The sequence below is a fragment of the Helicoverpa armigera genome, chromosome 11, assembly GCF_030705265.1.
Source record: "Helicoverpa armigera isolate CAAS_96S chromosome 11, ASM3070526v1, whole genome shotgun sequence".
Classification (NCBI taxonomy): Eukaryota; Metazoa; Arthropoda; class Insecta; order Lepidoptera; family Noctuidae; genus Helicoverpa; species Helicoverpa armigera.
Window position 1 is genome coordinate 7,295,581 of NC_087130.1, and position 27,982 is coordinate 7,323,562.

At 37.7% G+C, this 27,982-nt stretch overlaps 4 protein-coding genes across 8 annotated transcripts; 3 read left to right on the forward strand and 1 right to left on the reverse strand.

Annotated features, from left to right (window-relative positions):
* The first annotated feature begins 3,991 nt into the window (after positions 1-3,991).
* LOC110380329 (ribonucleases P/MRP protein subunit POP1) lies at positions 3,992-6,920 on the forward strand. Its single transcript, XM_064036816.1, is given in 3 exon segments — positions 3,992-5,508; positions 5,586-6,292; positions 6,612-6,920. Coding segments are annotated over 3 exon segments (2,391 nt in total). The 5' UTR covers positions 3,992-4,127; the 3' UTR covers positions 6,915-6,920.
* A 3-nt stretch (positions 6,921-6,923) lies between these two features.
* LOC110380347 (zinc finger CCCH domain-containing protein 18) lies at positions 6,924-16,885 on the reverse strand. 4 transcript variants are annotated; one of them, XM_049850937.2, is made up of 16 exons: positions 16,755-16,885; positions 14,831-15,604; positions 14,564-14,721; positions 14,373-14,486; positions 14,110-14,245; positions 13,464-13,614; positions 12,962-13,112; positions 12,291-12,487; positions 11,726-11,891; positions 11,023-11,240; positions 9,722-9,787; positions 9,206-9,368; positions 8,954-9,041; positions 8,241-8,358; positions 7,696-7,775; positions 6,924-7,579 (listed from the first exon to the last, which is right to left on the reverse strand). In XM_049850937.2, exons 2-16 carry the CDS (start codon positions 15,600-15,602, stop codon positions 7,440-7,442), a joined length of 2,718 nt encoding a protein of 905 aa, XP_049706894.2. In that variant the 5' UTR covers positions 15,603-15,604; positions 16,755-16,885; the 3' UTR covers positions 6,924-7,439. The 4 variants fall into 4 exon arrangements, with proteins under 4 accessions (XP_049706894.2, XP_049706892.2, XP_049706893.2 ...); XM_049850935.2 differs by having other exon boundaries at positions 9,722-9,802; XM_049850936.2 differs by lacking the exon at positions 16,755-16,885 and adding an exon at positions 16,486-16,748 and having other exon boundaries at positions 9,722-9,802.
* A 379-nt stretch (positions 16,886-17,264) lies between these two features.
* LOC110380335 (meiotic recombination protein DMC1/LIM15 homolog) lies at positions 17,265-21,413 on the forward strand. Its single transcript, XM_021340285.3, has 5 exons — positions 17,265-17,647; positions 18,056-18,223; positions 19,122-19,224; positions 19,939-20,106; positions 21,141-21,413. The coding sequence occupies exons 1-5, from the start codon at positions 17,325-17,327 to the stop codon at positions 21,396-21,398; spliced, it is 1,020 nt and encodes a 339-aa protein (XP_021195960.1). The 5' UTR covers positions 17,265-17,324; the 3' UTR covers positions 21,399-21,413.
* A 1,661-nt stretch (positions 21,414-23,074) lies between these two features.
* On the forward strand, positions 23,075-27,833 carry LOC135117511 (uncharacterized). Of its 2 annotated transcripts, XM_064036894.1 has the most exons (5): positions 23,075-23,729; positions 26,137-26,343; positions 26,582-26,698; positions 27,346-27,462; positions 27,684-27,833. In XM_064036894.1, exons 1-5 carry the CDS (start codon positions 23,690-23,692, stop codon positions 27,830-27,832), a joined length of 630 nt encoding a protein of 209 aa, XP_063892964.1. In that variant the 5' UTR covers positions 23,075-23,689; the 3' UTR covers position 27,833. The 2 variants fall into 2 exon arrangements, with proteins under 2 accessions (XP_063892964.1, XP_063892965.1); XM_064036895.1 differs by having other exon boundaries at positions 27,346-27,776.
* The last annotated feature ends 149 nt before the right edge of the window (positions 27,834-27,982 follow it).

Here is a 27,982-nt window from a genome sequence, read left to right on the forward strand (position 1 = left end):
CCTTTTCCCCCACAAGCAGGTACGACTCGATTAGGGTGCTGCTGAGCATCGCTGCTAGAGACGAGCTTCACATCGAACAGTTTGATGTGAAGACAGCCTTCTTGTACGGTGAGCTTTCTGAGGACATATACATGGAGGTGCCAGAGGGATTGGAAACTCAGCCTTCCAAAGTCTGTAAGTTGTTTAAATCTATATATGGTCTTAAACAATCGTCGAGATGTTGGAATGAGAAGTTTAGTTCTTTTCTAACTAGTTATGGTTTCCAACCGTGTCCGTCTGATAATTGTGTTTTTGTAGGATGTTTTAATGATGTCAAAGTAATATTAGTTATTTATGTTGATGACGGATTATTATTATCGAAAAGTAAAGATGTTTTGTCAGATATATTAAATGGTCTTAAACAAAAGTTTGATATTAAGATTTTAGAATGTAATTCATTTATTGGTATGGAAATAACTAGAGAAAAAGATTGTATAAGTATTAGTCAGAAACAGTGTATTAAAACGATAATAAATAAATTTAATATGTTTGATGCTAAGAGTAGTAGTACTCCTGCTGATGTAAATGTACATTTGTCTAAGAATACAAGTAAAGAGACTATTAATTTCCCATATAGAGAAGCAGTGGGAGCTTTGCTATTCTTGTCGTTTGTGTTTGTTAATTAACAGTTTTGTTTCTAGAGAAAAGTTAAAAGTTTTAAGTTATGGTAACTTATAGTGATGAGTGTAGCCTATAAGTTGTAAGTTGTTTTTGAAATATGTGCCTGGTGAATTGTAACGTCTACCTTATAAATTTAAGTGGGAGTATTGAATAATAAATTTATAAGATAGATATCTTTGTAAACGCTTTTGTTTGATAGTGTCTCCACAAACGTGCGCGATTCTGTCTTTGAAAATTTGTCATGTCTTGTCAAGCTGTGCCAAAGTTGTGCTCTTAAAATAAAACGCATATTATAGAAATCTAACGACTTTTAATTGAAATATTGCCGAATCCCAATATTTCTAGCTAGCAATAGAAAAAAAAAAAAACGAACAAAGACTTAGTATGTACACAACATTTCCATCCTTTTGTTAGTCATATTGGTCTTGTTTGCCTGGTAAGAATCCTCTTTAGGTAAAGCAGGTAAATAGATTGATTGCTTTGCCTGTGAATTAAGCACCTCATGTTCCTACCCCTATCCTAATTTTTATTTAGGGTTGGGGTAGCATGTTTCCTTCTTCCATACTACCGTCAATCTTCCCAGTCATATCGACTTTCACACAGTACATCCATCGTTTCTTCGGTCGTCACCTCTATATAGAGGTACATTCATACCCGAAACTGACTCCTGAACCTCACAATATGATACTCGTTCCTCCGCATCATAAGCCTGACCATACATATATGTTATGGACCATGTGATTAATTCGGGCATTATTTATAATGCCCGAGCATTATGAATAATGTCTAGCTGTATCGGGCCAAGTGATTAATAACTATCTTAACTTCATTATTTATCACATTGCACGGGCATTATTATATTGCTACATGACAGTTGGGCAATTTGATAATAAAGCTATATTTTATGCGGTTGCTACATATTTTATGATTATTGTTTCGAAAATTATATGTTCTTTTTTGATGGGAAATTTTAAGTCTAACCACAAAATTATTTATTGGACAATTGTCATCTAATTTACTTACTCGGCATCGTTTTTCTTGATCTCATTTTTCTTGGCTCGTTTTTTTTATGGTAGAATTTAATTTGGATTCAAAACATTGAATAAAAAATTGAAGTTAGTGACGAAAACGAATCGCTGCAAACCCGACTCCACGTAGTCTTGTCTGCCCTACCCCTAGAGGGCAATTCAAAACCGCGTCGGCGCGGAGGGGCGAGGCGGCCTGCGAGCTGAGGCGCAGGTAGTTTTAACACTCGCCGACGCGGCTGAGGCTGGCCGGCAGAGCCGGCCAGAAAGCCGAAGCTGCGGCGGTGAGCGTGAAAACCATCTGCGACGATAAGCTCGCATGGGACCGCCGGAGCCCCGCAGCGCCGGAGCCGTGACAGAAGCCATGCTTGCTGCATGTTGCATGCTATTAATATTTAGTTTAAGTTAAATGTCAATAACAATAAAAATGAAATTAAATATGTTTATATTACTTTGCCCAAAAGGTCACGGGCAATATGTATAGTGCCCGGTCAATTTGATTATTTGAATAATTATTATCAAATTGCATTCTCATATTGGGCATTTTTCATAATGACCGGGCATTATGTATAATGCCCAATTTATCACTTGGTCCATAACATATACATACTATTCGCCTACCATTACACATTCCTCTAAATGTTCTCATAATCGCTTCCTGTCTTCTATTCATCCGCTTTGAGCAATACAGGACAGATCCTCCCTTTAAGTTTAACGGGAATTCGGTGGTCACAAATTGTTCCCATCCTGTTACCTGCCGCCATTCATTCATCCATCCTAAATTAATTGCGAATTAAGTAGGTACCTATCGTTAGTAATCTAAATCTATCTATTCCTTATAAAACGTTGGTTTGGTTTCCCCTAGGATTTCGCAAAAGTAGCCCGACCCCCCGGTTTGACTAACTTGCAAAAAAAGGCAACTGGATAGTATCCAGGGGGATAGCCACCTTTTTCACGGCAACAAATAGGGTGAACAAATAGGGGTGTGTTCTATAAAGTACAAACATGCTTGCTTTAACTTGCTTAGGTACACGGTGTACCTAAGCAAGTTGGTCCACAATCGGTGTACCGTACACGATTGTGGACCAACTGTTCAACAGAACTATACTATGGAAGCATCAATGTCGAGCAAACATGATGACGGACTAGCTACTTTGTAAAGAGGTAGGTAGGTTATACCTAAATAGATACGTACATACAATGATAACGAGGCTGCTGATACCAAATCGCGTAAGTATATGAGATAAACCCGGTACCTACCAATAAATTTTCATATCTGAGCAATTGATTGGATAGCTATAAAGTGTAGGTATGACAAACTGTAACCACCCAACCAATTGCCTGCGAGTTTGGCTGAAGTTTTTATTTAGTAGAGATACATTTAGGTAGGTTGAAAAGTGTGGTATGATTTCTAGATTGGTATAGGAAGGTAGGGATAACAACAGCCCGAATATCAGCCGATCACCATCTAATGAAAAGCTGAGTCTTCCCTTTCGCCCATTTGGGCCCAGAAACAACAATTTCTGGTAACCAATAAGAATTAGTGGAAAATATATATACTATCCACAGTTGACTGGCTCCGAACACGCTATAAATACGTAACGTTATAAAACTATATTCTTGTTCTTATCGTGTGCCCTGCAGGTGTACCTACCTACAATGCGATCCCTAGTAGAAGAGTTCTCGCGACGAGCAAAGCCTGGCTTGGAAATGCAACAACTGCTGCCAAGTTTCGGTTTGAGACTAAAATGAACCCGCGAGATGGGAGAGTACGAAGTACCCCCCAACTTATATTAGATTACCTGTGAGTCTACGACGTTATAGACATGTATCGAAGAATACAAGCTGCGCTTACCACAAATGAATTGGGAATATACCTAAGTACCAAAGGAATGTGTTTTAATTATTTGAATCAAATCAAACAAGGGCGAAGATGGGACCCGACGGCCGTCTTTAGCCAATGGATAACAGAATTGGTCATTCAATATGATACAAGCATTCAATCAACTAAATATTTTAAATAATGAAAGGTGAAATGAACTCACCGTAAAGCAAACGACTATCGTTTTACTGCTCTTCGCCATTTTTGTAACGACCTGGGACACGATAGTGCCCCCGCGAAGACTACCCAAGAAAAGCCTACCCACCGTTTCTCAATCGTACATTCATGTCCGTTTTTTTTTTTTTAATTTATTCTTGGCCATAATTTTTTAATTTATTGTTGCCAGATTTAAATATAATTTGTGCTATTTACATCAGCTGTCAGCAAAACTGACATAACGAATGTCAACAACATGCCAATTTTGACATTCGTGTTTTGATTGAGGTTAACCTCGGCGTTTTGCTTACATTTGCTTATAAATAATTTGTTATTTTAATAAGTTTGTTAAAGAAAGCGTAATTTTAATTTCTAGTTTTGTCAGTGAAGTTTAATATTAAGCTATGGAAGCAACGGAATTCGATGCCACTTTAGGTGGTACTGAAAACCTCCCGTACGCAGCGAATAGTTTGAAGTTTGCTGCCTCCAGGAGCGTAGAAATCGCAGCAATGACTGAAAGTATACTAAGGCCAAGCAAAACCAAACTGATATTTCAAACATTGCCGGTACACATGAGGCGGCGGGTTATGAGCCACAACTGCAAACGATTGCCGCAAAAGTTACGAAAAGGCCATCTAGAACAGTTAAAAAAGAGTGGATTGCCACCTAAACAAAAACGACCATCTAGGAAATACAGACGTCGACCAGCGAATCTATTAGAAGAGTATAATAGACGACAAAAGCGAAATGTTTGGTTGGAAACACATATTTGGCATGCAAAGAGATTCCATATGACTGAACGTTGGGGACATCGCCTGCCATACGCGCCGTGCGACAAGGCGTTCAGAGCATGCTATAGAGGCAGTTCTGCACACTGCCTTCTTCAAGATATATCCTACCACATACCAATTCAAATAACAGGCAATGTACAAAATATCAAAGAAATGTTTGCAAAGATAACTAGTAGTGTTTGTGGTTTAAGCATTGGTGCTATGGCTTATATAAAAGGTACAAGACAAGGAACAGCTCATATTTTTGGGGTAAACTCATTTCCTTTTGGTTATATAGGTAAAGTACAATTTATTTGGGTGCCAAGTGAGAGCATTGTTAAAACTCTGTGGCTATTTGTTCATCCATCGCAAATAAAATCCATACAATTGGCACTGGAAGAAGCTTCTAATTCTCATGAGAAAGAAGACTATAACGTAGCTAGCAAAAGAAGAAGAGTTGAGAATGAGTCCACCATTCAAATACAAGTAATGCCACAAGCCTTCAACAGATTTCGTCTGACAGGGCCGAACAGCCATGCAGTGCTAGCTCAGAGTTTGAAGTGTGTAAATGATATCGATTGCATCAAAAATGACAAATGGGTGTCATTACATAAGCCTAAAGATTTAAAAGACAAAGATGAATACTGGCAGAGTATAAGTACAGCTAACACTCCAGCACAACTACCCGCAAATATGATTGTTGGGCTAGTTGTTAAAGATCCTCGCCTTAGTCGGCCTTCAAGGCGCACAAAGGCAAAACAAGACTCAAATACTGAAATTAGTACAGAATCTTTACTTACTGTTCCACCCTACCTGTCAAGTTCTCCACTATGGGATGTTAAAATACATGAAAGTATTAAAAAGGAATCAATGACCAACGGCCAGTTTGTAAAGCATATAACCAAGAATCAATTAGTTCCGGGTGAGATTGATGAGCACGATCCGGCATTGCAGAGTGTGCCTATTGTATTGATACAGAGATCCGGTTCCCAGAACTCTGAATTTAAGAAGATTGGTTTGTTAATTTATTTATTTACATACATTTCAAATATTGAATGCAATCAGTTTTTATAATACGATTTTAAATTTCAGGATATGGCAGCGGTTGGGATATTATTATACCTCGGGGTTACGCTCTGCCGTTTTGGCTCACATTCATTATGTTTGGAGCAAGATCAGGAGGTTTACGAGAAACGGAAAGTGTAGCATTTGAAATGGGGGAATGTTATCTACCACCAGATTCCGATGCTGGAAAAGAAAACGAAAAACGAATAGAAATAGAATCAAGAGAAAAGTACTTTAAATTACCACCCAGCAAACGGGTTAATTACGTGAAAATAGGAATTAATAGCCCTTTTATATGTCCTTGGAACATATTGCTGAGTGATTGGTGTGGAAATCAGATTAATGATTATTTTGTATTGCGAAATAGAACTCTCTTGAATGAAATCCAGGTAAAAATCTAAAATTACTGAAACATAGATTTTTCTTCTTAATCACATGACATTAATAACGATTTTGCTTTTCAGGATTCTGTCACTAGAAAACAAAGTCTACCAAATGTAGAAAATGCAGGTTCCTGCTTAATTCCAGTCTATATAAAATTAGTGGCCAAAGGTAGTCTGCATAAACACTCACTAATATGCTTACCAGAAGCTAGTGATGTTAATAATGTTAAAACCTTATTTGAACCACATCATGAAGACCCCAATGAGAAACTTAGAAAGCTCAAACATGTTGAGCACTTTAAATTCTTAAAAAAATGTAAGAGAAACAATGCAAAACTAAAAAAGAAAAAGGTATGTTGATACAATGTATTTAAATTGACATTTTGACGCTTCTCGTGACCAAAAGGCTGGCTATTACCTCGGACAAAGGATCAGCATGGCCATCCAACGAGGTAATGCTGCCAGCCTCTTAGGTACGCTCCCAGTTGACAGCGATGGGGATGAATTTTTTGACACCTTTTAGATATTGTGTATATATATATTTTTTTTATGTGTTGTAAATATCTATGTATATAACTATGTAAATAAATGACAGATTGCAGATGTATTTAAAAGAAGCTATGATAAAATAATAACACATTTTATTTATCTCATGTTCTGAATGTTTCAGGTAATTTCGGACAAGTTACGAAAAACGGTAAAATCTGAGCCATCAGAATATGTAAAATCAATGAGAGAGTTATGGCTTCCATCCAAAGTTGTAACAGTCTGGAATACAGCCTCGAGACAAGTGATGGGCTATGTATCACAAGGAGCATTCAGTTTCACTGAAGCACTTAGTTGCGGTGTTGGCTATATTGCATATAATGCCCTGCAACTACTACTAAATAATGGACTCAACCAAGTCCTTGTGAGAACCACAACATCAAGAAAATATAGACTTGCTAATATAGTGGTCATTAATACTACGTAAATAAAACCATTTCTTAGAAAATTATGTATTTTATTCTTTTACTAATTATGTTATAACATATTCTAATTCACCATAAAAACCTACATTTCTAGGTTCCGCCCTCAGTATGTGATGAATAGCAAAAATAATTTACTATGTTCAAACACTTGTCAACAGTTTTAAAGATACACCCGCTTTCTCCGTCAGCACAACAATGATTAGGGAATACATCTGAGCATAACATAATCACTTCTCAGAATTTCTTTTGTTTATGAGATTTCATAATTGAATCAACACGTTGCAGTAATAGCAGATAATTTAAATGCTTAAATTTGTACGAGGTCAACTCTGCCTGGATAAAGGTTCACTAGAACTATACAGTTTTTACAGTAACACGCGTACATCGAATTTGTGGGATAGGCCCGCGGATACACAGTGTACAATTTATGCTACTACAGTCAAACACCAGGCAAAACTGAATATTCGGCGCAGACACCGAAACAGCCTAAATCATGAGATGTACACACGCTCGGTATAAGATTATCCCTAGATTTTAGACCGCTTCCTGGCAATCGCATCTTCTACCGCCTTCAGTTGTTTTAACAGTTCCTCTCGCCTTGATACTGATTTCTTGGCTGGCGCAGTGTTTATCGGAGACGTAGCCGACCGCTTCTTACCGCCCGACTCTGAAAAGTTATTAAGATCATGAAATCTAGACTCTTATTACTAGTACATAATGTAATTGCTAACTTTTATCAAGTACAATGATACAATAATATCGCAATAGGAATGTGATTCTTACCTTTATCGCTGGGGACCTCCTTCTTGCTTGTGACAGTTGTCACGGCCGCCGCTAAACCAGCGCTGGTTTTTGCATTTAACCTGTGCAGTAATTTTGTATGATGACTTCACATGAAGCTAGTGAATCTAGCTTTTACTATCGAGATCGTGGGATCGATAGTGTAGATAAATCCAGTATGTCTTGTCTTGGAAGTTAGGCACAAGTCCAACAAGATTCCTCGCATGAAGGCTTGTAATTTTTCTTTTTAACATTAATAACTAGGGTTTAACTGTCGCGTTAAAAGATTCCTTACAGCAATGTCGTATAAGTGGACTATACGCGACTTTCCCCAAACGGGTAACAATCATAATCAAGATTTAATTGGTTTTCATTAACTTGTGGTTGGATAATAATATTAAAATTACCGCAGTTGCTATTTCAGACAGTATTTTATGCCTGACAATAAGCTTTTCTTTTTTTGTTGGATAATAGTAAAAAGAACCGTAGGCACAAACGGTGAATATAACATTATTGTTTATAATAATAATTACAAGCTGGTTCCTTACCTGGGTCTGGCGGCGGCGTTGAGCAGACGCGCATGTCGTGCTCGGCGAGCGCCGGAGCTGCCCGACGATGATGACGAATGCGACTCGCTCTCCGACTCGCTTGATGACGATGACGATTCTAAAACATAACATAAACATAATAAAACATTAATTTTTTTAAGTACCTTTTCAATCATCAATTTTGTTAGCCTTTTCTCAACAAAATTAAAGTTTAAAAGGCTTTCAGTCTAATCCAATAATGCAGCAGAGTACCGTGTTTTATATGTAGGTTTTGCCTATCTGACACCCTCTACCCAATTACCCAAGCAATATGCTCTACGCCCCATGGAAAGTTGGTTGTGAGATCTTAATCGTAACTGAGTGCCTAGTGCGAGTTTTGCAAGTAATTTTTTTCGATGCGAAGATTATCATACCATTGAATCACGTAGCACTTATCATAGAATTGTTTATTTAATAAAATCTGTCTTCGGTACTTGGTCGTATAACACTCCAGCTCACTTTTGCGAGTGTAAGCATTATTAACCGGCAAAATAAATGAACATGTACTTTCTAAATCATGTGGCGTAGAATATGACTCTTTATTTCAATAGGCTTATAATTAAATTACGTATCGAGTTGCGAACGCACACAAAACTCGGAATCAGCACTCTGGTCATTGGTGAAATTATGAATAAGTGACTAGAGACACTGTTATTTAGTATTTAAATACGTACCAGATCCTGATGACGAGGATCGTGAATATTTCTTCCTATCCCTGTTGCGACTCGACGCCTTGTTGCGCCCGTAGGGGTCCATTTCATCCTGGTAGAAAATATTTTAAGTTTTTATACTCTTTGTAAGTAGAGTACATAAGGGTAGGTACATAGTTCATAAGAGTGTATAAGGGAGTTTATAGTAGTACATAAAAAATCAAAAGTCACAAGTAAATTAGGGTAGTGAGCAGAACGGTAGATCCACCACTATACCTTGTGTCGGTGCAGCGCGTGTGAGGCGGGCGGCGGCGGGTTGGCGGACAGCTGCCGCGCCGCCGCCGGGGACGGCGCCCGGCGCCGCGGCGCGGGCGGGTTCATAGCAGTCGCGCGGGCCGTCGCCAGCCGCCGCTCGCGAACTATCACCGACGGCGACAACCTGCACCACACCAACCTCATTATACAAACCATGTGTTGATGCACTTTCCAGCCTAGGTTATCTAGGTAATCTACATTCAGCGTAAGAAAAAACAAACAGCGGAAACCGAGTGTTGTGGCGCATGGGAGAGGCCCATCAGAGGACGCAGAAGAAAATATAGCAAGAACTTTAGAAAAAACTCGGTATATTTCCATAGATAGAAGAAGTAGCAAAGAAAATTGTTCAATTATAGCGAAGATTTTCAGGAAAACGCGCTTTTCGATATAAGCGAAGAATATCGCGTTCCCGGGAGCAAAATTAAAGAATAAAGAAGACGCATATTTTGTATTGAAATGGAGAAACATCTATCTCACCTTTGTCTGGAAGACGAAGAGGCCCGCCTCTTGCGGCGGGCGCTGGGCGAGCGCGAGCTGCGGGAGCTGGAATTTGAAGAGCTGCGGAGTGAGCGGGAGCGGCGGGGACAGCATGCGACACGCACACGCCGGGACATGTGACAATGATATCAACAACGAGCATGCAGTGTGGTGGTTAATCCAGATTATAATGACAGTCATGAGGAATCGAACACCGCAAACACCACAACGTTAGACGAGTTATGAAAGCGAAACCCATCGCCCAGGGGAGGGGGACGAAGCAGGAGAAAATTTCAATTAAAATATTGTATTGTAAAATAAACATGGACATCACATTTACATCAGGAAACAAGTATTTTAAGATATCAAAAAATAAGGTAGTGCTATTTGGGTCTCCTGTCGATTTTGGGTGCACCATAATAATAGAAAACCTACCTGTATCATTTATTCATCTTTGCTCTACTCCTCTTAGACAATCACAACATTTATAAAAAACTTAATTGAATACAAATATGCCTAAATAGCTTCTCATATTATCTGCACCACGGTCTTACTGTCTTAGTATCAATATCTCAACGTAGACCTACAACCTAAAAACTACCTACCTACTACCTAAAAACTATAATTTTTATCCTAAGATTTTCAATATACAGTTCAAATCGAATAACTTTGCCCCTCCAAATGATTCAAAAACTGAATTGTACAGTCAAAATAAATCATTGAGGGTTGCTACACACATAAGCGGGCCGGCATTATCGGTTCGGCAGTATATGTCGAACAACAAAGCCACAATTAAATCATGATCCAGCCTGTCCCTTTGCTGTTAGTCAGCGACGCCCTAAGCCGAGGCTCGTACCCCACAGGGGGTGCCCTTAGCGCAGTCACTTAGTTTGTAAGCTTTTTTGTCCCTGGCTGGAGGCCTTAAACTCTAGGCATCCACAGGGATTTGACCGGTTAAGCAGTCAACAGCCTCCTAGGCTGAACTGCGAGATACCATTAAAAAAAAAAAAAAAGAGACCCGAAGCACACTACACTTGTTCGGCTTGTGCCGATCAAAAACTACCTTGATCGCTAAAAGCCGAACGGCATGCGTCGACTCTTGCGGTTCTTGAGATTCGGCAGCCAAGCGCATAGTGATTCCCGAGCATTAATATTCATATACTCGATTTTTTTCGCACAGATGTGCCGAATAATACCGGCCCGCTTTTGTGTATAGCAATACAAACTTGCGTCAAAGTTATTCGACCAGAACTGTACAATATCTTTTGACCATGTATTTTATATAAAGAATGTTATCGTACCTGGATGATGAGTAAGAGTCATCAGAGGAGGGTGGTTTCCTTCTCCTGGCGGCGGGTTCGGCCCGCATCCAGGGATCGGCCCAGTCCTCGGTGCGGCCGTCCCCGCGGCGCATGTCGCGTCCCTCCCGTCCCTCCCGCACCTCGCGTCCCTCGCGCCCTTCCCGCCTTTCTACCTCCGCACGTTGGACGATTACTTCGCGAGACGGACGGACGCGACGCTGTTTGCAAATAAAAGTATTACAGTTAGAAATAAGTAGTATAATATGTATAATAAAGTTAAGGTTCTGTATTTTTAGTGAACTTAAAGAAAGTGAAGAGAAGAAGTGAAGAAATTGATGTATGAAGATCCATAGTGAGTACAGAAAAAATCGTGTTAAAGTTAGATCAAGGCTTGTTTGCACCAAATAGTTACAAATCTGTCTTGCATCTTCCGAAATGTTGTCTTCATCGTCTGGAATGTTTATAGAATAATGTTTCTCTAATAACTGCCCGAGTGTTTGAGCTTATATTGCAGCCTAGGCTGGAAGCTGACCCCAACATGTTTGGGAAAAGGCTCGGAGGATGGATGATGTTAGAGCTTGTATTTTAACCAGTTTATAGTGGTGTCACTTTTACATACCCAAATGATATTTCATTTCTTCAAATAAAGTCATTATTATAAGACCTACTTACAGGATTAAAACTCTATAAAATCGATACAAACCTTATGATATGGCCCTTCCTCAGGCACGGGAACCCTGTCATCATAGTGCGGCACTCTGTCGTATGCGGCTCGTTCGCGCTCGTACATGTGCTCGCGTTCGTAGAAACGTTCGCGCTCGTCAACCGGGGGTCGGGGGAAGCGACCGCGGTACATAGGACCGTATGGACTGTAGAATAAATGTATTTGTTATATGTTGAAATGAGATATAGTGTTGAGACACTGCTGTAGTAAATATTGAGTAAAAGACCATTCTGAGATTTACTAACTATACATTCTTCACATCATCATAGATTTTATCAGCTCTTAGGAAAATTAACGAAATTCACTGTTCATTGCACCACTTAACAATAACGTTAACCATAATCATTTCAATCGCCGATTTGGCCGCAAGTATAGGACTGATTTTGGTTATAATTATATGCAGCAACTCACCCTTATTGTAATACATATATAGTTAAAGCAACATTCATAAACATTTACTCATTGGAGTGTCTGCAGACGGACATTGTTACATTGTGTGTTTAATAGTACTTCATATAAAATTATCCACATATACAAAACTCACCCCCTAAAAGCCTCAGGGTCTCTATAATGCGGCGGCGCGGGTCCGTCGTGATGTCTCGGCGGGGAGGCGCCGACGGCAGCGGCCGCGTACGCGAGCTCCGCGTCCGGATCATGTACCACGCCACCCACGGAGAGGTGGAGTTTCTTCTCTTCAAAGTCCATGTCTTGTTCTTTACGTTTGTTCGCTATTCGGAGCATCTGAGAGATGATAAAACTTTTAATATCAGACGCCAAGGCCCATGGCAAGTTAGTAATACAAATAGACCATGTTAGCTTAAAAAAACAGTAAAACTCACTGAAAGGCTTATCAGACTGATTCAAAACTCAAAACATGTAGCAGTTTCAATATAGTTGTTTTGAGAAAAACGGCCGCTTATGGTGTCGGCCAACTTTGGCCTCAGTCATGACCTTTACGTGCAAATACTGTAGTACTGAAATCTCTACATAAAACAGCTTTTTCTGTCCCTATATCCCTGTGTCCCTTTGTACACTTAAATCTTCAAAACTACGCAACCGATTTTCATGTGTTTTATTTTAATAAATAGAGTGATTGAAGATGAAAGTTTAGATGTATGATAACATCCATTAAATAGTGGAGAAATACTGTTATCCCGTGCGACGCCGGGGAGCGTCGCTAGTTAGTTACAAAGTATGGCCAAGTGTTTCTCTCACCTCTTTAGCAGTCCTAAGTCCTCGCTCCCAGGCGGACTCGGGCGGCGCCTGGTCCCGCGCGGGTGCGGGGTAGGCGCCCGACGCCGGCACGCCGCGCACCACGTCAAACATGTTGTAGTTGCCCTTGTCCGTCACACCCGGGTGCAGGAACCTGGGTGGGGAAAGAGGAGTTAGTTAAGAGTGGCAGTCGTTAGCGACTGTTAATCCAAGCAATTGTGGCAAGACAATATGGTGATCCACTATAGTGTTTCATAGAAGATTTTACAAGGTATGTAAATTGCATAATGTTTCGTTAGTAAACAGATTTTGGGTCTTATTATGTTGGTTGTTACAAGTTGTTATTGTACAAACTGTAATGTTGATTGGTTGTGATGTTGACAAGAGATGAGTCGGCAGGCGTAAAGAAATCGTATGAGCAGATGGTAGGTAGTATCTATGTCAATTAGATATTTAGATATTTTTATTAATACAAATTTCTTGCCAATTTCAAGTTTTAACATACCTGCAGCTGACTCCCCAAGTACATGCGCCCCTTGAAAAGAACCGGCAGACAGGCCGCGGTTCACTCTCCTCAGGCCGCCTCTCCGCTTCGTCGGACACCTCGCCTTCCTCGAGCGAGGAACCCCGGGACCGCCTCGCCGCTCTTACGTCCTCTGTACATGATTAAATTTGCTATACTAATATTATAAAGATGAGATTTTTTCTGTGCCCTGAAGGCTCAAAAACTGTTTAACTGATCTGAAAAAAGCTTTCAGTGTTGGTCTGCCGACATAGATTTTGTTCAGGTTCAGTATGTAGATTCTACAGGAAAAGCTAGTAAATTATAAATTAAAAATCTTTTTGTGATAAATCTATTTTATCTAATCTCTAATTCTCAGATTATAAGCACGTTTCTGTGCTACTATCGATTTGACACGTATTATTTACATGTACGGTAGACCGCACATCAGTGGTAACTGTCATGCACCTTAACTCAATAGTAATAAGTACGATTTTCCTATAAAACTGTTACCACTGACCTGAAGTTGACTGTACAATGCATAACACCAATTAAGAACCCTTTGAATAGAAAAAATATTGTATTATTCTATCTTCTTATTATATTATTCCTACAATATTTTGAATTATTTTACCTAATTCCACCATACCTTTTTCTGTCGCTTTATCTTCAGCGTCGCCATTTGATTGTTCTACAGGTTTTGGTTCTATACACTCCCCTTCTTCAGCTTCAAAATCTAACTGTTCTTCCCCATCTTCCGTATTGCTAGTCTTTTCTTGTGGTACCTGAAGAACCATACTAATGTGTCAAAAAATCTTCAAATCAAAAAACCAAAGAAAAAAAAGAACCAGGAGATGATGAGTCTCATCAATGTTGTTATTAGAATAAAAATAAGGATTTGTTTAGACTTACTTTTTCGAGTTTATGTGTTTCGCCTTTCCCGCTATCTGAACGTGGTGAGGACTGTGTACTTGTTCCGTTCACTGGTTCCGCTTTGTGCTCTGGTGATGCTGGTGGAGACTTAGGCTAAAAAAACAGACAAAAACTGTAGCAAGATTCACTTTGTAATAAGTTATCTCTGTATTTCCAAGTGCTGTTTGTACCTTTGATCCTTTTTCAGAGTCTTCTGGGCCCATAGAATCTAAGTCAGAAACATCAGAAAGATCCTCATGACTTATATTAAGATCTTTTCCATCAGGTTTCTCACTAGTCCTAGATTTACTTCTTGATTTCCTGTCCTCTTGATCTGATTCCATTTCACCTAAAAGAGTTCGAATTCATTACCCTGTGGTTTTTAAGTAAAATTGGTACATACAGGAATTCAGAGCTGACTTCTAGTTTTATTTTCATGCTACAAATAGGAAAAGTACCTTCTGAAATTTCTTCTGTAGCAGGATCCTTATTACTCCTTTTATTGTACGAAGAACTCCTACTAGACTGACTGGAGTCTGACCTGCTGCGGGCCCGAGGGACAGGGACCATCTTTTGTTCAGCTTTTGTATGTCTCCTCCATTTCTCATTCCTCTCCTTTGGGCTCCACTCATTACGTTTGACAGAAGGTGAAGTGCGAGGAGATGATCTATATGACTTTCGATCTGGTGAAGGACTTGACGAGGGGGATCGGCGACTGGCATGCCTACCAGAGTCAGGTGAAGCAGGTCTGGATCTATTATCTGGGGAGCCAGGAGGAGACCTAGCTGAGCTACTCGGACTCTGTGGTGTCTTAGGACCATCCCCTGCTGATGGAGCTGAAGAATATTGATCACCATGCCCAGGTGAGCCCACATTAGAACCCACATCACTTGGTGAGTGTGGTCCTTCTGGTGACTTAGGGCCTACTGGTGAACCAGGCATTGAATTTTCTGGTGAATTAATATCAGAATGTGCTCCACTCAAGTTATCCGGTGACCGTGGTGGCTTTCCATGAATTGGAGACTGTGGCGATGGTGACTGTGAACGACTTTCAGGGGAAGGGGAGCGTGGTCCTTGGGACCTTGGGGATCTTGGGGAGCGAGGTGGGGACTTTGCATCCTTTTTAGAAGGTTCACTTCTATCTGATGATGAGCTCCTTCTACTTCTACTCCTAGAGCTTGTACTGCTACTACTGGATGAAGACTGATCTCGAGAGTCTTCCGAATCCATCTCTGTAAAAATGGAAGTGTCAAATGAAGCTTATAGCTCTTGGAACATAGGTCCCAACCCAAACAAGCACTCTGATTGTTATTTCATTTATTTCAATAGCTTCAACCAGTCAAAATATGCAATACTGTTTCAAAATGTTAGTTCAAACAATTTCAATGTACTTCAACAGCAGCAAATATCCGTAGACCAATTTAAAATCATTGAAAGTTTTATTGATCCCATAAATAAAAACTCAAAAAGCATGTAAAATGATGAAAACAGTATATTTTTTGATTGCTTTACTAAAATAATACAAATTACTTAATAGACTGTACAAGAAACATAATTATATAGAAATACCTAATGCTTTATGAATGATTACTATTCATTTGTGTGCTACCTGTCACCTGACAAAGTACCTCACCTAATTCATTAATATTATCATGAAAGTAGAAATAAAGCACAAATAGTGCTTAAAATATATTGAAACAAACATGTCAAGGTTAGGTCAAACTAGCATTATCATAATTAATTTAATAATTTCAATACCGAAAAAGATTTACAAAACATGCATACTGCTGTTAACTCACCTTAGTAGTTTGGTAATAAATAATAATTAACAACAATTTTTAAATGTACAACTACTACAGAAATTGGACACTAGAATCATTCGTGAGTATACCTACCTACTTTTAATCAAGTCCTGCATTATCGAGTACCAAATAGGACATTACAATGAAGACCAGTTCTGTATTTTATGTTTGTATGAATCATATGAATGTTTATCAAAACTTTAAAAGTAATCATCAAAATGTATCAACTTGGTTCAAAGATGTACTCATTACTTTATACAACTGGTAAATGCTACGTTGTGATGTATATTGGAAGACACATCCAGCCTTACCTTCACGACGACGCCTCGAAGCCAGAATTGGTTGCACTTTGTAACACTTTTCATATTGCAAAGACTTTCAACTTTATAATCACAACACAAACGAAACTTAGGTCTGTCACATATACTTGTGAACAACTTTTAACTTTTTTGAACGATAAACTGACGAAAACTTAGTAAAATCAACACTACTTCAACATGGCTGTGATACTGAAGGAAATATATGAACATAATAAATAATCACTTTCCAGTACTTCCGTAGGGTTAACTTACGCCCTTACCTTTACTGAGATGGATTAGACGGTTAATTTCTTGAAGTAATCGTTATTTATAATAAAAATAATCCTTTATTTGCGCCGCTAACGATTCTCTCTCAACGAAGCGAAGTCATCAAATCCATAGACTAAAAAACACAATCAATCAAAAATCCAAAATGACGCCGTGAACTAGAGGTGGGACACAAATTTATTACTAAGTAGTCTATGCTTTCGTCGCTTTTGGCACGTGGAAGGCTACCTTTATATACGGTTTTCAAGATTTATTTATTTTTTCTACAGGCATTTTTTTAGTGTTTAACACTTAATTTAAATGCGAAAGATATGAAAAATATTAAGCCACTAACTAACTATGTTGGGGTCGGCTTCCAGTCTTACTTTGGAGACTATTTAATTCATAATTTCTTGGTTGCGGATTCAAGGCCACCATAAACTAAAATAATTCTTTGTAATAGTGGCAACATTGCTTTTGTAAAAAAAAGTATAGACTAATCTATGAATTCAAGAATTCGAAAAAGGGCGCCAAAAAATTTTATTTTTATTTCATCAGCCTATTTCGATTTTTCCGATTTCAGAATGATTGATCAAGCTCTCGACGACAACGTGTCTGAAAATGACGAGGAGGAAAGCTTTTTCCAAGATGTAGACATATTACAGAAGCATGGTATCAATGTAGCAGACATAAAAAAATTAAAAGCGGCAGGAATATGCACTATAAAGGGGATTCAGATGTCCACAAAGAAGAAACTGTGCAATATCAAAGGTTTTTCTGATACTAAAGTTGAGAAAATCAAAGAAGCTTGTCAAAAAGTTGCAACTCTTGGTTTCATGACAGCGTTAGAAGTCAGCGATCGTCGGAAACAAGTTTTCAAAATCAGTACGGGGAGTACGGAATTAGAGTAAGTAACATTACCTACTTATTTAAAAGATCTACTAGTATGTTCCTAATTATTCAGCTAAGTACCTGTCTAGTGTTTTCAATAAGGTTAATGCTATAACTATAATGGACCTATCAACTATTGGTGGATTCCAATCGTCCGTTCATCAAGTTTTTCTAGCCAAACTACCATTATTTAAATGTACTTAATTAAGGTGAGTTTTTTTTTTTTTGATAAATTCAAAAGCCAGCAACGAATGGCATTTTGTATTCTTATATGACCATCATTAATGTACCTACTAAGAATTTAGAATACAACGAATAGAAAACCTACGACTTACAAAGCGCCTATTGTGCTTGCTGAGTAGGTACGGGGTTAACTTTTGATCTAGCTAGGTAGGTAATTAATAGGTTTTTTGTATAATTTTAGTAAGTTACTGGCTGGCGGAGTGGAATCAATGGCGATTACTGAAGTGTTCGGTGAATTTCGCACGGGCAAGACTCAACTGTCGCACACTTTATGCGTTACAACGCAAATCCCCAACTCTACGGGGTACCACGGCGGGAAAGTCATGTTCCTTGACACTGAACATACATTGTATCCTTTGTGATTAAGTACCTATATAATTTAGTTATTTACCTCGACCTATGTAAAGCAGATATCAACTACTAAATGGCAATTAAAATACATTAGTTTTCAAACGATCGACAAAAATATAATACCTGTGTTCTAAGGCATACCTAAGAGGCAATTATCATAATTCATAAATACCTATACGATATCAAAGTAGGTACCTATATAATAATATAATAGATTGTAGGTACTATAACAGGTGTTACTAACGGGAGCCCCTTGCTACCTATTAAATAATCGGTTTCCTGCTGTCAGACCTTTTGTAGGTAGGTGTATGGAGTCGGGAGCCAGCGTTAACTGTACCTAGGTAGGTAATTTATCGACATTTTTTTTGATAAGCTTGTAGATGCTGTCCCACTGCTGGGCAAAGGCCTCCCCCAAAACTTTCCACTTTTCTCTATCCATCGCTGCTTGAGGCCAGTCCGAGATACTACTATCCGAATTTTGTAAAATTAGCTGTTTTCTAACGAGATCAGTTAGAGAGAAATCAGTTTATAGTTCCCCTTTAAGAAGTGTGCCATGGCCATCTCAGGCCAACATATTTGTTATGGCATAAATGCTTCATTTTCTTTAGATGTATTGGTACTCACCTGATTAATATTCATGAATAACCACCTTATAATTATATTATGTAGGTAAATATAGTTTACCTACCTACTTACCTGTTTATTAATTTTCCTTATAGCTAGGAAAATAATACGCTTAAAACACCGTAATGATGGGCATATTATATAGATAATACATTTGTAAATACCTATACCAGATATTATATCAAGATGACTTGACTAGGATCGTATACAGAAGACTTCGCCATTGCATTGTAAATTGTAGTTATTTAGATAATTCCTTAACAATACATCAGCCGGCCTGACCGACTGCGGCCAATTGCAGACAGATTCAATTTAGACCAAAGTGCAGTCCTAGATAACGTGCTATACGCCCGAGCATACACGTCGGAACATCAGGTTAGTAGATCCTTGAAGTACCTAGGTATATACTTTCTAGCTGTTCCTTAGAAATTTTAAGTACTCTGAATGTCCATCCTTAACACCTACACACGTCTTAGTTTTCCCGCAATATAGGTAACTATTCCTCTTTCTCGATATTGCTCTAAGCACTCACTCAAGTACAGCAGTCACGAACTTAGGCGCCCGATTCTCCTAAGTTAATAATGTCAAAATCGAATAGAAATCGAATCGCAATATGATCGTAATAGCAGTTTTAACCATTTCCGGCATTCTGCTACTAATAAAAGACCAATCGTATTCGATTGACATTTGATTGGTGTGCGATTGGTCTGCTATTTTGGTGATTTTGGTCTACACGGTAGTTTGCTCTACAATCATATTGCAATAGTTAATCATTTGCAGACAAAATGATTCATTATTGAATGACAGAAAAGGATAAAAACGTTTATTTCAAAGAAAAAATAGCGGAATGCCACTTATCTACGTTTCAATCGTAATCGAGTCGGGATTGGATCGCAGTCGAACGTAAATCGAATGTTTTAAAGTAAAATTAGGAGAATCGTGCCCCAGGAATGTTCTAGAGAGACTTCACCTAACCAGGTTTGAAGTGCCTCCTACATCTTCAAACCACTTTTCCAGGAAGTCACTACATCAAATACTAAGATATCAATATCAATGTTTTATATAATTTCTCATGTCTTTTACAATCAGGCGGAACTGCTAGACTATGTGGCAGCCAAGTTCCACGAAGAAGCTGGTCTATTCAAGCTTCTTATAATAGACTCTATCATGGCATTGTTTAGAGTCGACTTCTCAGGACGAGGCGAGTTGGCTGATAGACAGCAAAAACTAGCGCAAGTACTCTCACGGTTACAAAAGGTTTGTTCATGTTCCGAGATAGCTATTGTTCGTATCACCTGTAGCTTGTACTATTATACGTCTATCTCAATACATTCTAGTAGTAAAATAGAATGTTGCGGTCTTTTTAAGTCGTAGGATAAAATCATGCCTTTCGGCACTTAAAGCTGAAGTGTAATATTTCATGGGGTTCATTGAAAACACATAAGGAACCGCGACAGTTACGTTTGAGTCCTAGTTCAGGATAGAGCCTATTGCCACCAAGTAAGTAGTAGGTAACTTATTCCTTTATTAGAATAAAATCCATTCGAATGTAAATCGGCACATCATCTACATAGGGTACATAGTTATTTTGTTATTTATATACAAAGTAGTACTGCGTCTTAATTTGCATGTGCAGTATTCGTGTCACGCAGTGTTCTACGTCTTATTTCATGCGTATTGTAAGCGCCACTAAAATTAAAAAGAACTGCGTGTTATGAGTTTCCGAGCGAGTTCAAGATCACAGCAAACACATGATTAACTCGTTTGGTCTCAATAGATAAACATGCATCCGGTTTTGAACGAAACTACGTTTAATAACTCAGTTACTTGACTCGAGATAAAACAATAGACGGCCTTAATCAAGATCATTTGTCATGCTCATGGCTTTTAGTGGCGATTTTTCGCATTGAAGAATTAAAACTACAGTGATATCGATGTTCCTAAAGTGAATAGTTTGTTCATAAATTGTCAAAATTAGCACCATCATGTTACTGCAATTTTTTCAAAATTATCATATTGCATGAATTGACAGTTTGGCACCAAAAAATTAAAAAGATAAAGGACAATTAGATACTAGCTAATAAATTACTTTCTTGCGTCATTGCATCGATCAGGTACCTACCTAATTTAAATTTTATTATTTTACAATCTGCCCTTCGTACTTTGCGCAAAATTCTAAGCTGGTAAAAATCAAAAATACAAATAAAGAGACAGAAAAGAATACTGAGTTAAATAATTTCATTGAGAATTTTAAATTGTTAACACATTATTTTATTATTTCCTTTTATCAGATATCCGAAGAATATAATGTGGCAGTTTTTATAACGAATCAAATGACAGCCGATCCCGGGGCAACACTGTCTTTCCAAGTGGACCCGAAGAAGCCTATAGGAGGCAATATTCTTGCCCACGCATCTACTACGAGAATATCTTTGAGGAAGGGCCGTGGAGAAAATAGAATCGCTAAAATATACGACTCGCCTGATTTGCCTGAAAGTGAAGCCACTTTTGCCATAACAAATGGAGGTGTGGCTGATGCTAAAGATTAAACATTATTGAAACAATACGCTGTTTTATTTACGTAGTGATAGGAGTTCCTCCCAAAACTAACATTCTTGGGGAAAAACCCCATATTAATTTTGTTCAATGTTCAGAATTAAAATGTTCATAGCAACCATTTCATACCTAAGACCCACATTTGAAGTACCAAGGTAAATTATTAAATTATCTAATTAAAAATCTATAGGTATACTTAACCTAATGAGTAATACAAGATTAAATTGAATTACGTTATTAGTATTTAAGACGACAGAATTGACGCTTACTCATACCGTCATACTCTTGATACGATAAGTACTTAATTCGTTTGACTGATTTCATGTAGGTAACACTAAGATAAAATGTGGACACTACCTAGTCATCTAATATAGGTAGGTATTTAATATTATCAAATGTATAAGATAAAAAAATCTGCCCACGGTTAAACATATTTTCGCAGATGTATAGATTTTTTTCCTTTTAATTATTTTGGTGACCGTACCCCCTACAGTTTTGCCCGTAAGTCTAAGTTTTCACCTGTTGTGCGTAATATATAGTGCGTACTAAAAGTTAATTTTCTCCACGCATTGAAAAGGCTTCATTAGAATAAACCTATTTAATTATAGATCGAGACATTATCAAGTACGTAATTGTTAGTACAAAAATGTCATCGACCTGAAAATCAGAAGATGGAGATAACTTCTGTAACCCGTGTTCGTCTCCGCTCTGTCGCTATATGCAGTCAAGCGAACCCAAAGTCCAATCGTTAACGAAATCGTTTTGTTTTCGTCATACACAGTGGCGTGATTCAAACGAACCAATTAAGTTCCTTGCCTCGATTAGATAAACAAACTACCATACTTTCATGATTTACGCTACACGTTGTTTATTACACGCGTGTGTGTACGCAGTACGTATTAACTAAATATACCAGTATCATTACTCAATAGATATGATTATCGTGGAACTATTCGTCATGATTGAATATTTCCCGCCACGCCGGCATTCATCGAAAAGTCGTGTACGTGAATGTACAAGGCGTATCAATGAGAACCTATTGATTTATTTTCAGCGCTTCATCTTTTTCCAGGTTTATATTTGAATGCATTTTATTTTTCTTAAAAAATGCTTATTGGTTCAGTAGCGCCAAAAAACTTTGCACTTTTTGATTTGTGCATATTATTTTACTAAAGTAAGGTCAACTATTGCCGACTTCAGACAAGCAAAAAAATTGGCGCGAGCTGTACAAATAAAGATTTCCTTCCTTTCAATCTATTTAACCATTGTTGGATTCATATTGAAGAGGATCTTTATCGGGAATCTGTCTGCGAATGCCCTGGCATCAGGATATAAACTATATACAAATATTTCTCAGGGTTATTTGATGGAACACGAAACATTATTTTGGTGCTAGTACCAAAGTAATGTCTCAGACCACTTACATATTTTTGTGCTTATTTTGTACTTCTTTCATTATTCGAATCAAAAATGTAAAAATACATTAAATCTCACTTCAGCTCAAAAGTAAAATGAGCTTTTTAATCAATTTCATAGTCAGAAAAAAAAACAGAAGTCTCCAATAATCAGCGAAATCTGTGTAGTCCACAACGAGAATACCACACCAAAAAATTCCCCATTTTGACACATGACGCAGAATAAAAACGTGACAGCGTAATTTTATCAGTTGTTTCAGGGGCTGGTCACTGCCGTACTTGACTAGATTTCGGTAAAAAATTTAGAAAAGCGCCATCTGCAATCCTCTTCCTAAAGTATTTAATATCTTCAAGTGATAATAGATGGCTCTTTAATCAAAAATTAACTTCCATAAAATATCACTAAAATTATTGAAATCTAAAAATTATTTTATATATTAGTATTACGTAGGAAATCTATCAATTATTTTTATTAAATCTGTACACTATTTTATATACATAAATTATTTTTCTATAATTATTTTTTTGGTTGGCAATAAACCGTGCCAACTGCCAATGCTGAAGTTAGAATTTGAATTTTAATGGCGAGTACAGTACATACAATTTGTGTGTTAAGTTTTCGTCCATTTAAGTGTTTTCTGCTGTTGACTTGCGTTGATTTGAGTTTTACTCATCCGCTGTGTTTTCGGTGAATTAGTGAGTGAGTTGAGCTGTGCTCCTCTGTTTCATTGTTTCACATAACTTGCGAAAAGACGCCATTAGTGTTTAGTATTATTTGCGATAAAGACGCCTTTTTTGTGATATTTGTGAAATAGACACTGTTATTGTGTTATTAGCGATTAGAGACGCTTGTTTGAGTGCATATAATCATGCCGAGGCGGTGCGAATTGGGATGTTCACACAACCCGGGTAAGTGCTTTCTTTATCAAGTTCATAGTACCTAGGGCCCGATTCTGTTAATAGTATCATTAAGTTATTAATATCAAAATTGAATAGAAATTAAATCGCAATATCAGTTTTAACCATTTCGGGCATTCTGCTACTAATATTTATAAGACCAATCGTATTCCAACGACATTCGATTGGTTGCTATTGGTCTGCCGTTTTGGTTTATAGGTACATATTACCATATTATTCTTAGTCTATATTGCCATATTGCCTCAAAGTCGTGGTGGCCTAGTGGGTAAAGAGCCAACCTCACAAGTATGAGGGCGTGGGTTCGATTCCAGGTCAGGCAAGTACCCATGCAACTTTTCTAAGTTTGTATGTACTTTCTAAGTATATCTTAGAAACCAATGACTGTGTTTCGGATGGCACGTTAAACTGTAGGTCCCGGCTATCATTTAACATCCTTGGCAGTCGTTACGGGTAGTCAGAAGCCAGTAAGTCTGACACCAGTCTAACCAAGGGTATCGGGTTGCCCGGTAGCTGGGTTGAGGAGGTCAGATAGGCAGTCGCTCCTTGTACAGCACTGGTACTCAGCTGAATCCGGGAATTATTCCCAATAGTCTTCTAGCTGTCCTGGTCTTCCAGTTATCACCGGGTGACAATTTGTGCCGACTGTTCCTTTGAAAACTGACTAGAGGGACAAATGGGAAGTCTATTTCTCAGTTGTCGGGGTGACATTTGCTTCCTTCCTTCTTTACCATAGATTTCAGGTTTTATTTATTATGTTACATAGAATCACATAAAAAATATATATATTATTATTTTAACTAACACAATGTCAACAGGCTTACAAAATCGATTTTTTATAGTAGTTAATACTACTATAAAAACAAAACAACATTATGTTTCCTATAATAGGCACAATCACAGATAACTTTAATTAATACTAATCACAGATAATCACTAATGGTTAAGTTAAAAGTGCTTATTAGTCGCATGCTTATTTGTAACACAGTTTGTAATCTTGTTAAATTAAATAAAATTAAGAAAACGATTGGTGTTAATAGAAATTAATAATATGTGATGTACCTATTAAAGGAAACACAATGTTGTTTGTTATAAGAAATAAAACCTGAAATCTATGATAATTACATTTTTTTCTTTGGAAGATTCTATGTAGCATAATAAATAAAACCTGAAATCTATGGTAATTACATTTTTTTCTTTGGAAGGAAGAAGGAACCGTAGCAAATGTCACCCCGGTGACAACTGAGAAATAGACTTCCCATTTGTCCCTCTAGTCAGTTTTCAAAGGGAACAGTCGGCACAATTGTCACCCCGGTGATAACTGGGAAGACAATTCCCGGCTATCACCCCGAGGACAGCTAGAGGGACTATTACTACATAGTATAAAACAAAGTCGCTTTTTCTGTCATGTGTCATGTTGTATGTCCCTATGAACGCTCAAATCTTTAAAACTACGCAACGGATTTTGATGCGGTTTTTTTTAATAGATAGAGTAACTCATGAGAAGGTTTTTATGTATAATAACATCTATTAAATAATGGAGAAATACTGTTACCCGTGCGAAGCCGGGGCGGGTCGCTAGTTGGGAATAATTCGAATCCGGTTAGACTGGAAGCCGACCCCAACATAGTTGGGAAAAGGCTCGGAGGATGATGATATTGCCATATTGCAATCGTAAATCGTTTGCAGACAATATGATTCATTATTGAATCACAGAAAAGGATAAACACGTTTATTTAAAAGAAAAATAGTGGAATGCCACATACGCTTCAATCGTAATTGAGTCGTGATTGATCTCAGTCGGATGTGAATCGCATGTCGCTAAAGTAAAATTAGCAGGGCAGGATTCTGCGCAATTTTTCTTTGAAATAAACGTTTTATCCTTTCTGTCATTCAATAATGAATCATTTTGTCTGCAAATGATTTACGATTGCAATATGGCAATATAGACTAAGAATATTATGGTAATATAGACCAAAATGGCAGACCAATCGCAAACCAATCGAATGTCGTTGGAATACGATTGGTCTTATATTAGTAACAGAATGCCCGATATGGTTAAAAAAGCTGTTGCGATGCAATTTCTATTCAATTTTGACATTATTAACTTAACAGAATCGGGCCCCAGAATCGTGCTCCTGAAAGCTCCTAGTCATCCGGATAAACTTGTCATCACGGGAGATACCAACTCAGTCAATTATAAGGTTGGGCGTTTAGAGAAACACAGTTCCTTACGAGTAACCATTTATTACTGAATCCCATATGAAATGATACATGATTTAATAAGATAGACATACATAGATAGACACGCGCACACATACATAGGTAATAGGTATTCATTCATACATACACTATACAATATCAGCATACAAACTTCATATTTTTGTAATTTATTTTTCAGGTGTGACACAACATCAATTTCCACACCCAGAAAAGAATCCTGAGTTATTCAAAGCCTGGGTTAATATAGTTGGTGGAAAACTGGAGACTGCAGATGATATCAAATTTTACAGAAAGCGAGTCATCTGTGACATACATTTTGCAGACAAGTTTAAGAATCGCAACAACCGTTTAAATAACATAGCTGTTCCTACTCTCCATCTTCAGGGTAAGATTTAGATCTTTATTCTTGAACTAGATCGCAATGCCACCTACTGAGTTAAAATTGCCATTAAGAAAACAAAATTCTTAATTATTCACAATTAAACTGAACTGAAATCTTTTAGGCCACCTGTTTGCAGTATATTAATATTTAATTGGATATAAAATGCAGTTCATTCACCCCTTAACCAACTCGGTGAAGGTTGTTGTTTAGTGGGATCTTAGACTTGTTTTACTATTTCCAGGTGCTCCATCACAAGATGCTCATATGCCTCCTGCAACTCCACATATACCAACTGAACTTCCTATGCCTGAACATAATATATGGAATCTGCCTTCTACATCAAAGCAAATAGTCACTGGTACGTAAATGCTTGGCTACCTACATTCTCAAATTATGTTTAACTAGCTGCCATAATTAAATACTGCATTTTTTATAATAATAATCCCCATGGGGCCACCTTGACGTGATGGGGAAGGCATGAACGCTTAAAGAAGTCAGTAAGAACTAGACGACCCTGTGCCAATTGGTAAACATGAGGTACCATCAGAAAATATAGTCATAACACCTCGGCTAACCCTTTCCAACTAACGGTCCCAACTTCCCAACTAACCTTCCCTTTCCCTTTACCTTCTCTTCAGTGTCTGATAAAATATATATCTTATTACTTTAAAATATGTACTCTGCAGTCACCTTCTCTCTTTCACCTCTTAACTTTTTTTTCTTAAGTTTTAAAACATTGCTCCTAATATAATTTAATGCGACTACGAAATAGAGTAATAATACCCCAGGCGGGTACCGGAGCTAATCGCGATGGAGAATCCCGCCCCTTTGTATTCTGGGTGGGGCGACGCTTTTAAATTTCATTTTTTCATAGATACCTTTAAGGCCACCTGTTTGCAGTATAGTAATATTTAATTGGATATAAAATACTGTTCATTCACCCCTTAACCAACTCGGTGAAGGTTGTTGTTTAGTGGGATCTTAGACTTGTTTTACTATTTCCAGGTGCTCCATCACAAGATGCTCATATGCCTCCTGCAACTCCACATATACCAACTGAACTTCCTATGCCTGAACATAATATATGGGATCTGCCTTCTACATCAAAGCAAATAATCACTGGTATGTAAACGCTTGGCTACCTACATTCTCAAATTATGTTTAACTAGCTACCATAATTAATTACTGCATTAAGTAATATGTAACTGTTGTGTAGTCATTACAAACACACTTCAACTTGATTTATTGTAATGACAATTTAGGTTAATAATCCTCATGTAACTCACACTAGTAATTTTGATGTTTACAATGACAATGGTGAATTATTATTATTTTATTTTCAGCTGCACCTCCCAATGCGTGTGTTATAGCAGCAGAACATAATTATTGCAGTAAACATGGTATACAACAAAGACGGAAACTTAAAGGAGACAAAAGTAAGTGCCAATGTAGTTTATACCATAAGATATCCAAAAAAAATGTTTATACATAGGCTACTTTTATCTGGGTGTGGAAAGTAGTAAAGTAAAAGTTTTTTTTTTTTTGCAGAAAAACTGAAATCAACTTCATCGCTGGAGAATGAATTAAAGATTTCAAGATTCCAAATGAAGAATTTAAAAACCGAAATTATTCGGTTACGTAA

Excerpts from the sequence above, each read along its gene's own strand:
- LOC110380347 (XM_049850935.2), bottom strand. The coding sequence starts at position 15,602 with ATGGATTCGGAAGACTCTCGAGATCAGTCTTCATCCAGTAGTAGCAGT. Across the intron at positions 14,246-14,372 it reads AAACACATAAACTCGAAAAA|GTACCACAAGAAAAGACTAG; the intron begins GTAAGTCTAAAC and ends ATGGTTCTTCAG. Across the intron at positions 9,803-11,022 it reads GACTCTTACTCATCATCCAG|CTCTTCAAATTCCAGCTCCC; the intron begins GTACGATAACAT and ends CTCACTCCGCAG.
- LOC110380335 (XM_021340285.3), top strand. The coding sequence starts at position 17,325 with ATGATTGATCAAGCTCTCGACGACAACGTGTCTGAAAATGACGAGGAG. Across the intron at positions 18,224-19,121 it reads CTTGACACTGAACATACATT|CCGGCCTGACCGACTGCGGC; the intron begins GTATCCTTTGTG and ends ACAATACATCAG. Across the intron at positions 19,225-19,938 it reads CATACACGTCGGAACATCAG|GCGGAACTGCTAGACTATGT; the intron begins GTTAGTAGATCC and ends TTTTACAATCAG.
- LOC135117511 (XM_064036894.1), top strand. The coding sequence starts at position 23,690 with ATGCCGAGGCGGTGCGAATTGGGATGTTCACACAACCCGG. Across the intron at positions 23,730-26,136 it reads GGGATGTTCACACAACCCGG|GTGTGACACAACATCAATTT; the intron begins GTAAGTGCTTTC and ends TTTATTTTTCAG. Across the intron at positions 26,344-26,581 it reads TCCTACTCTCCATCTTCAGG|GTGCTCCATCACAAGATGCT; the intron begins GTAAGATTTAGA and ends TACTATTTCCAG.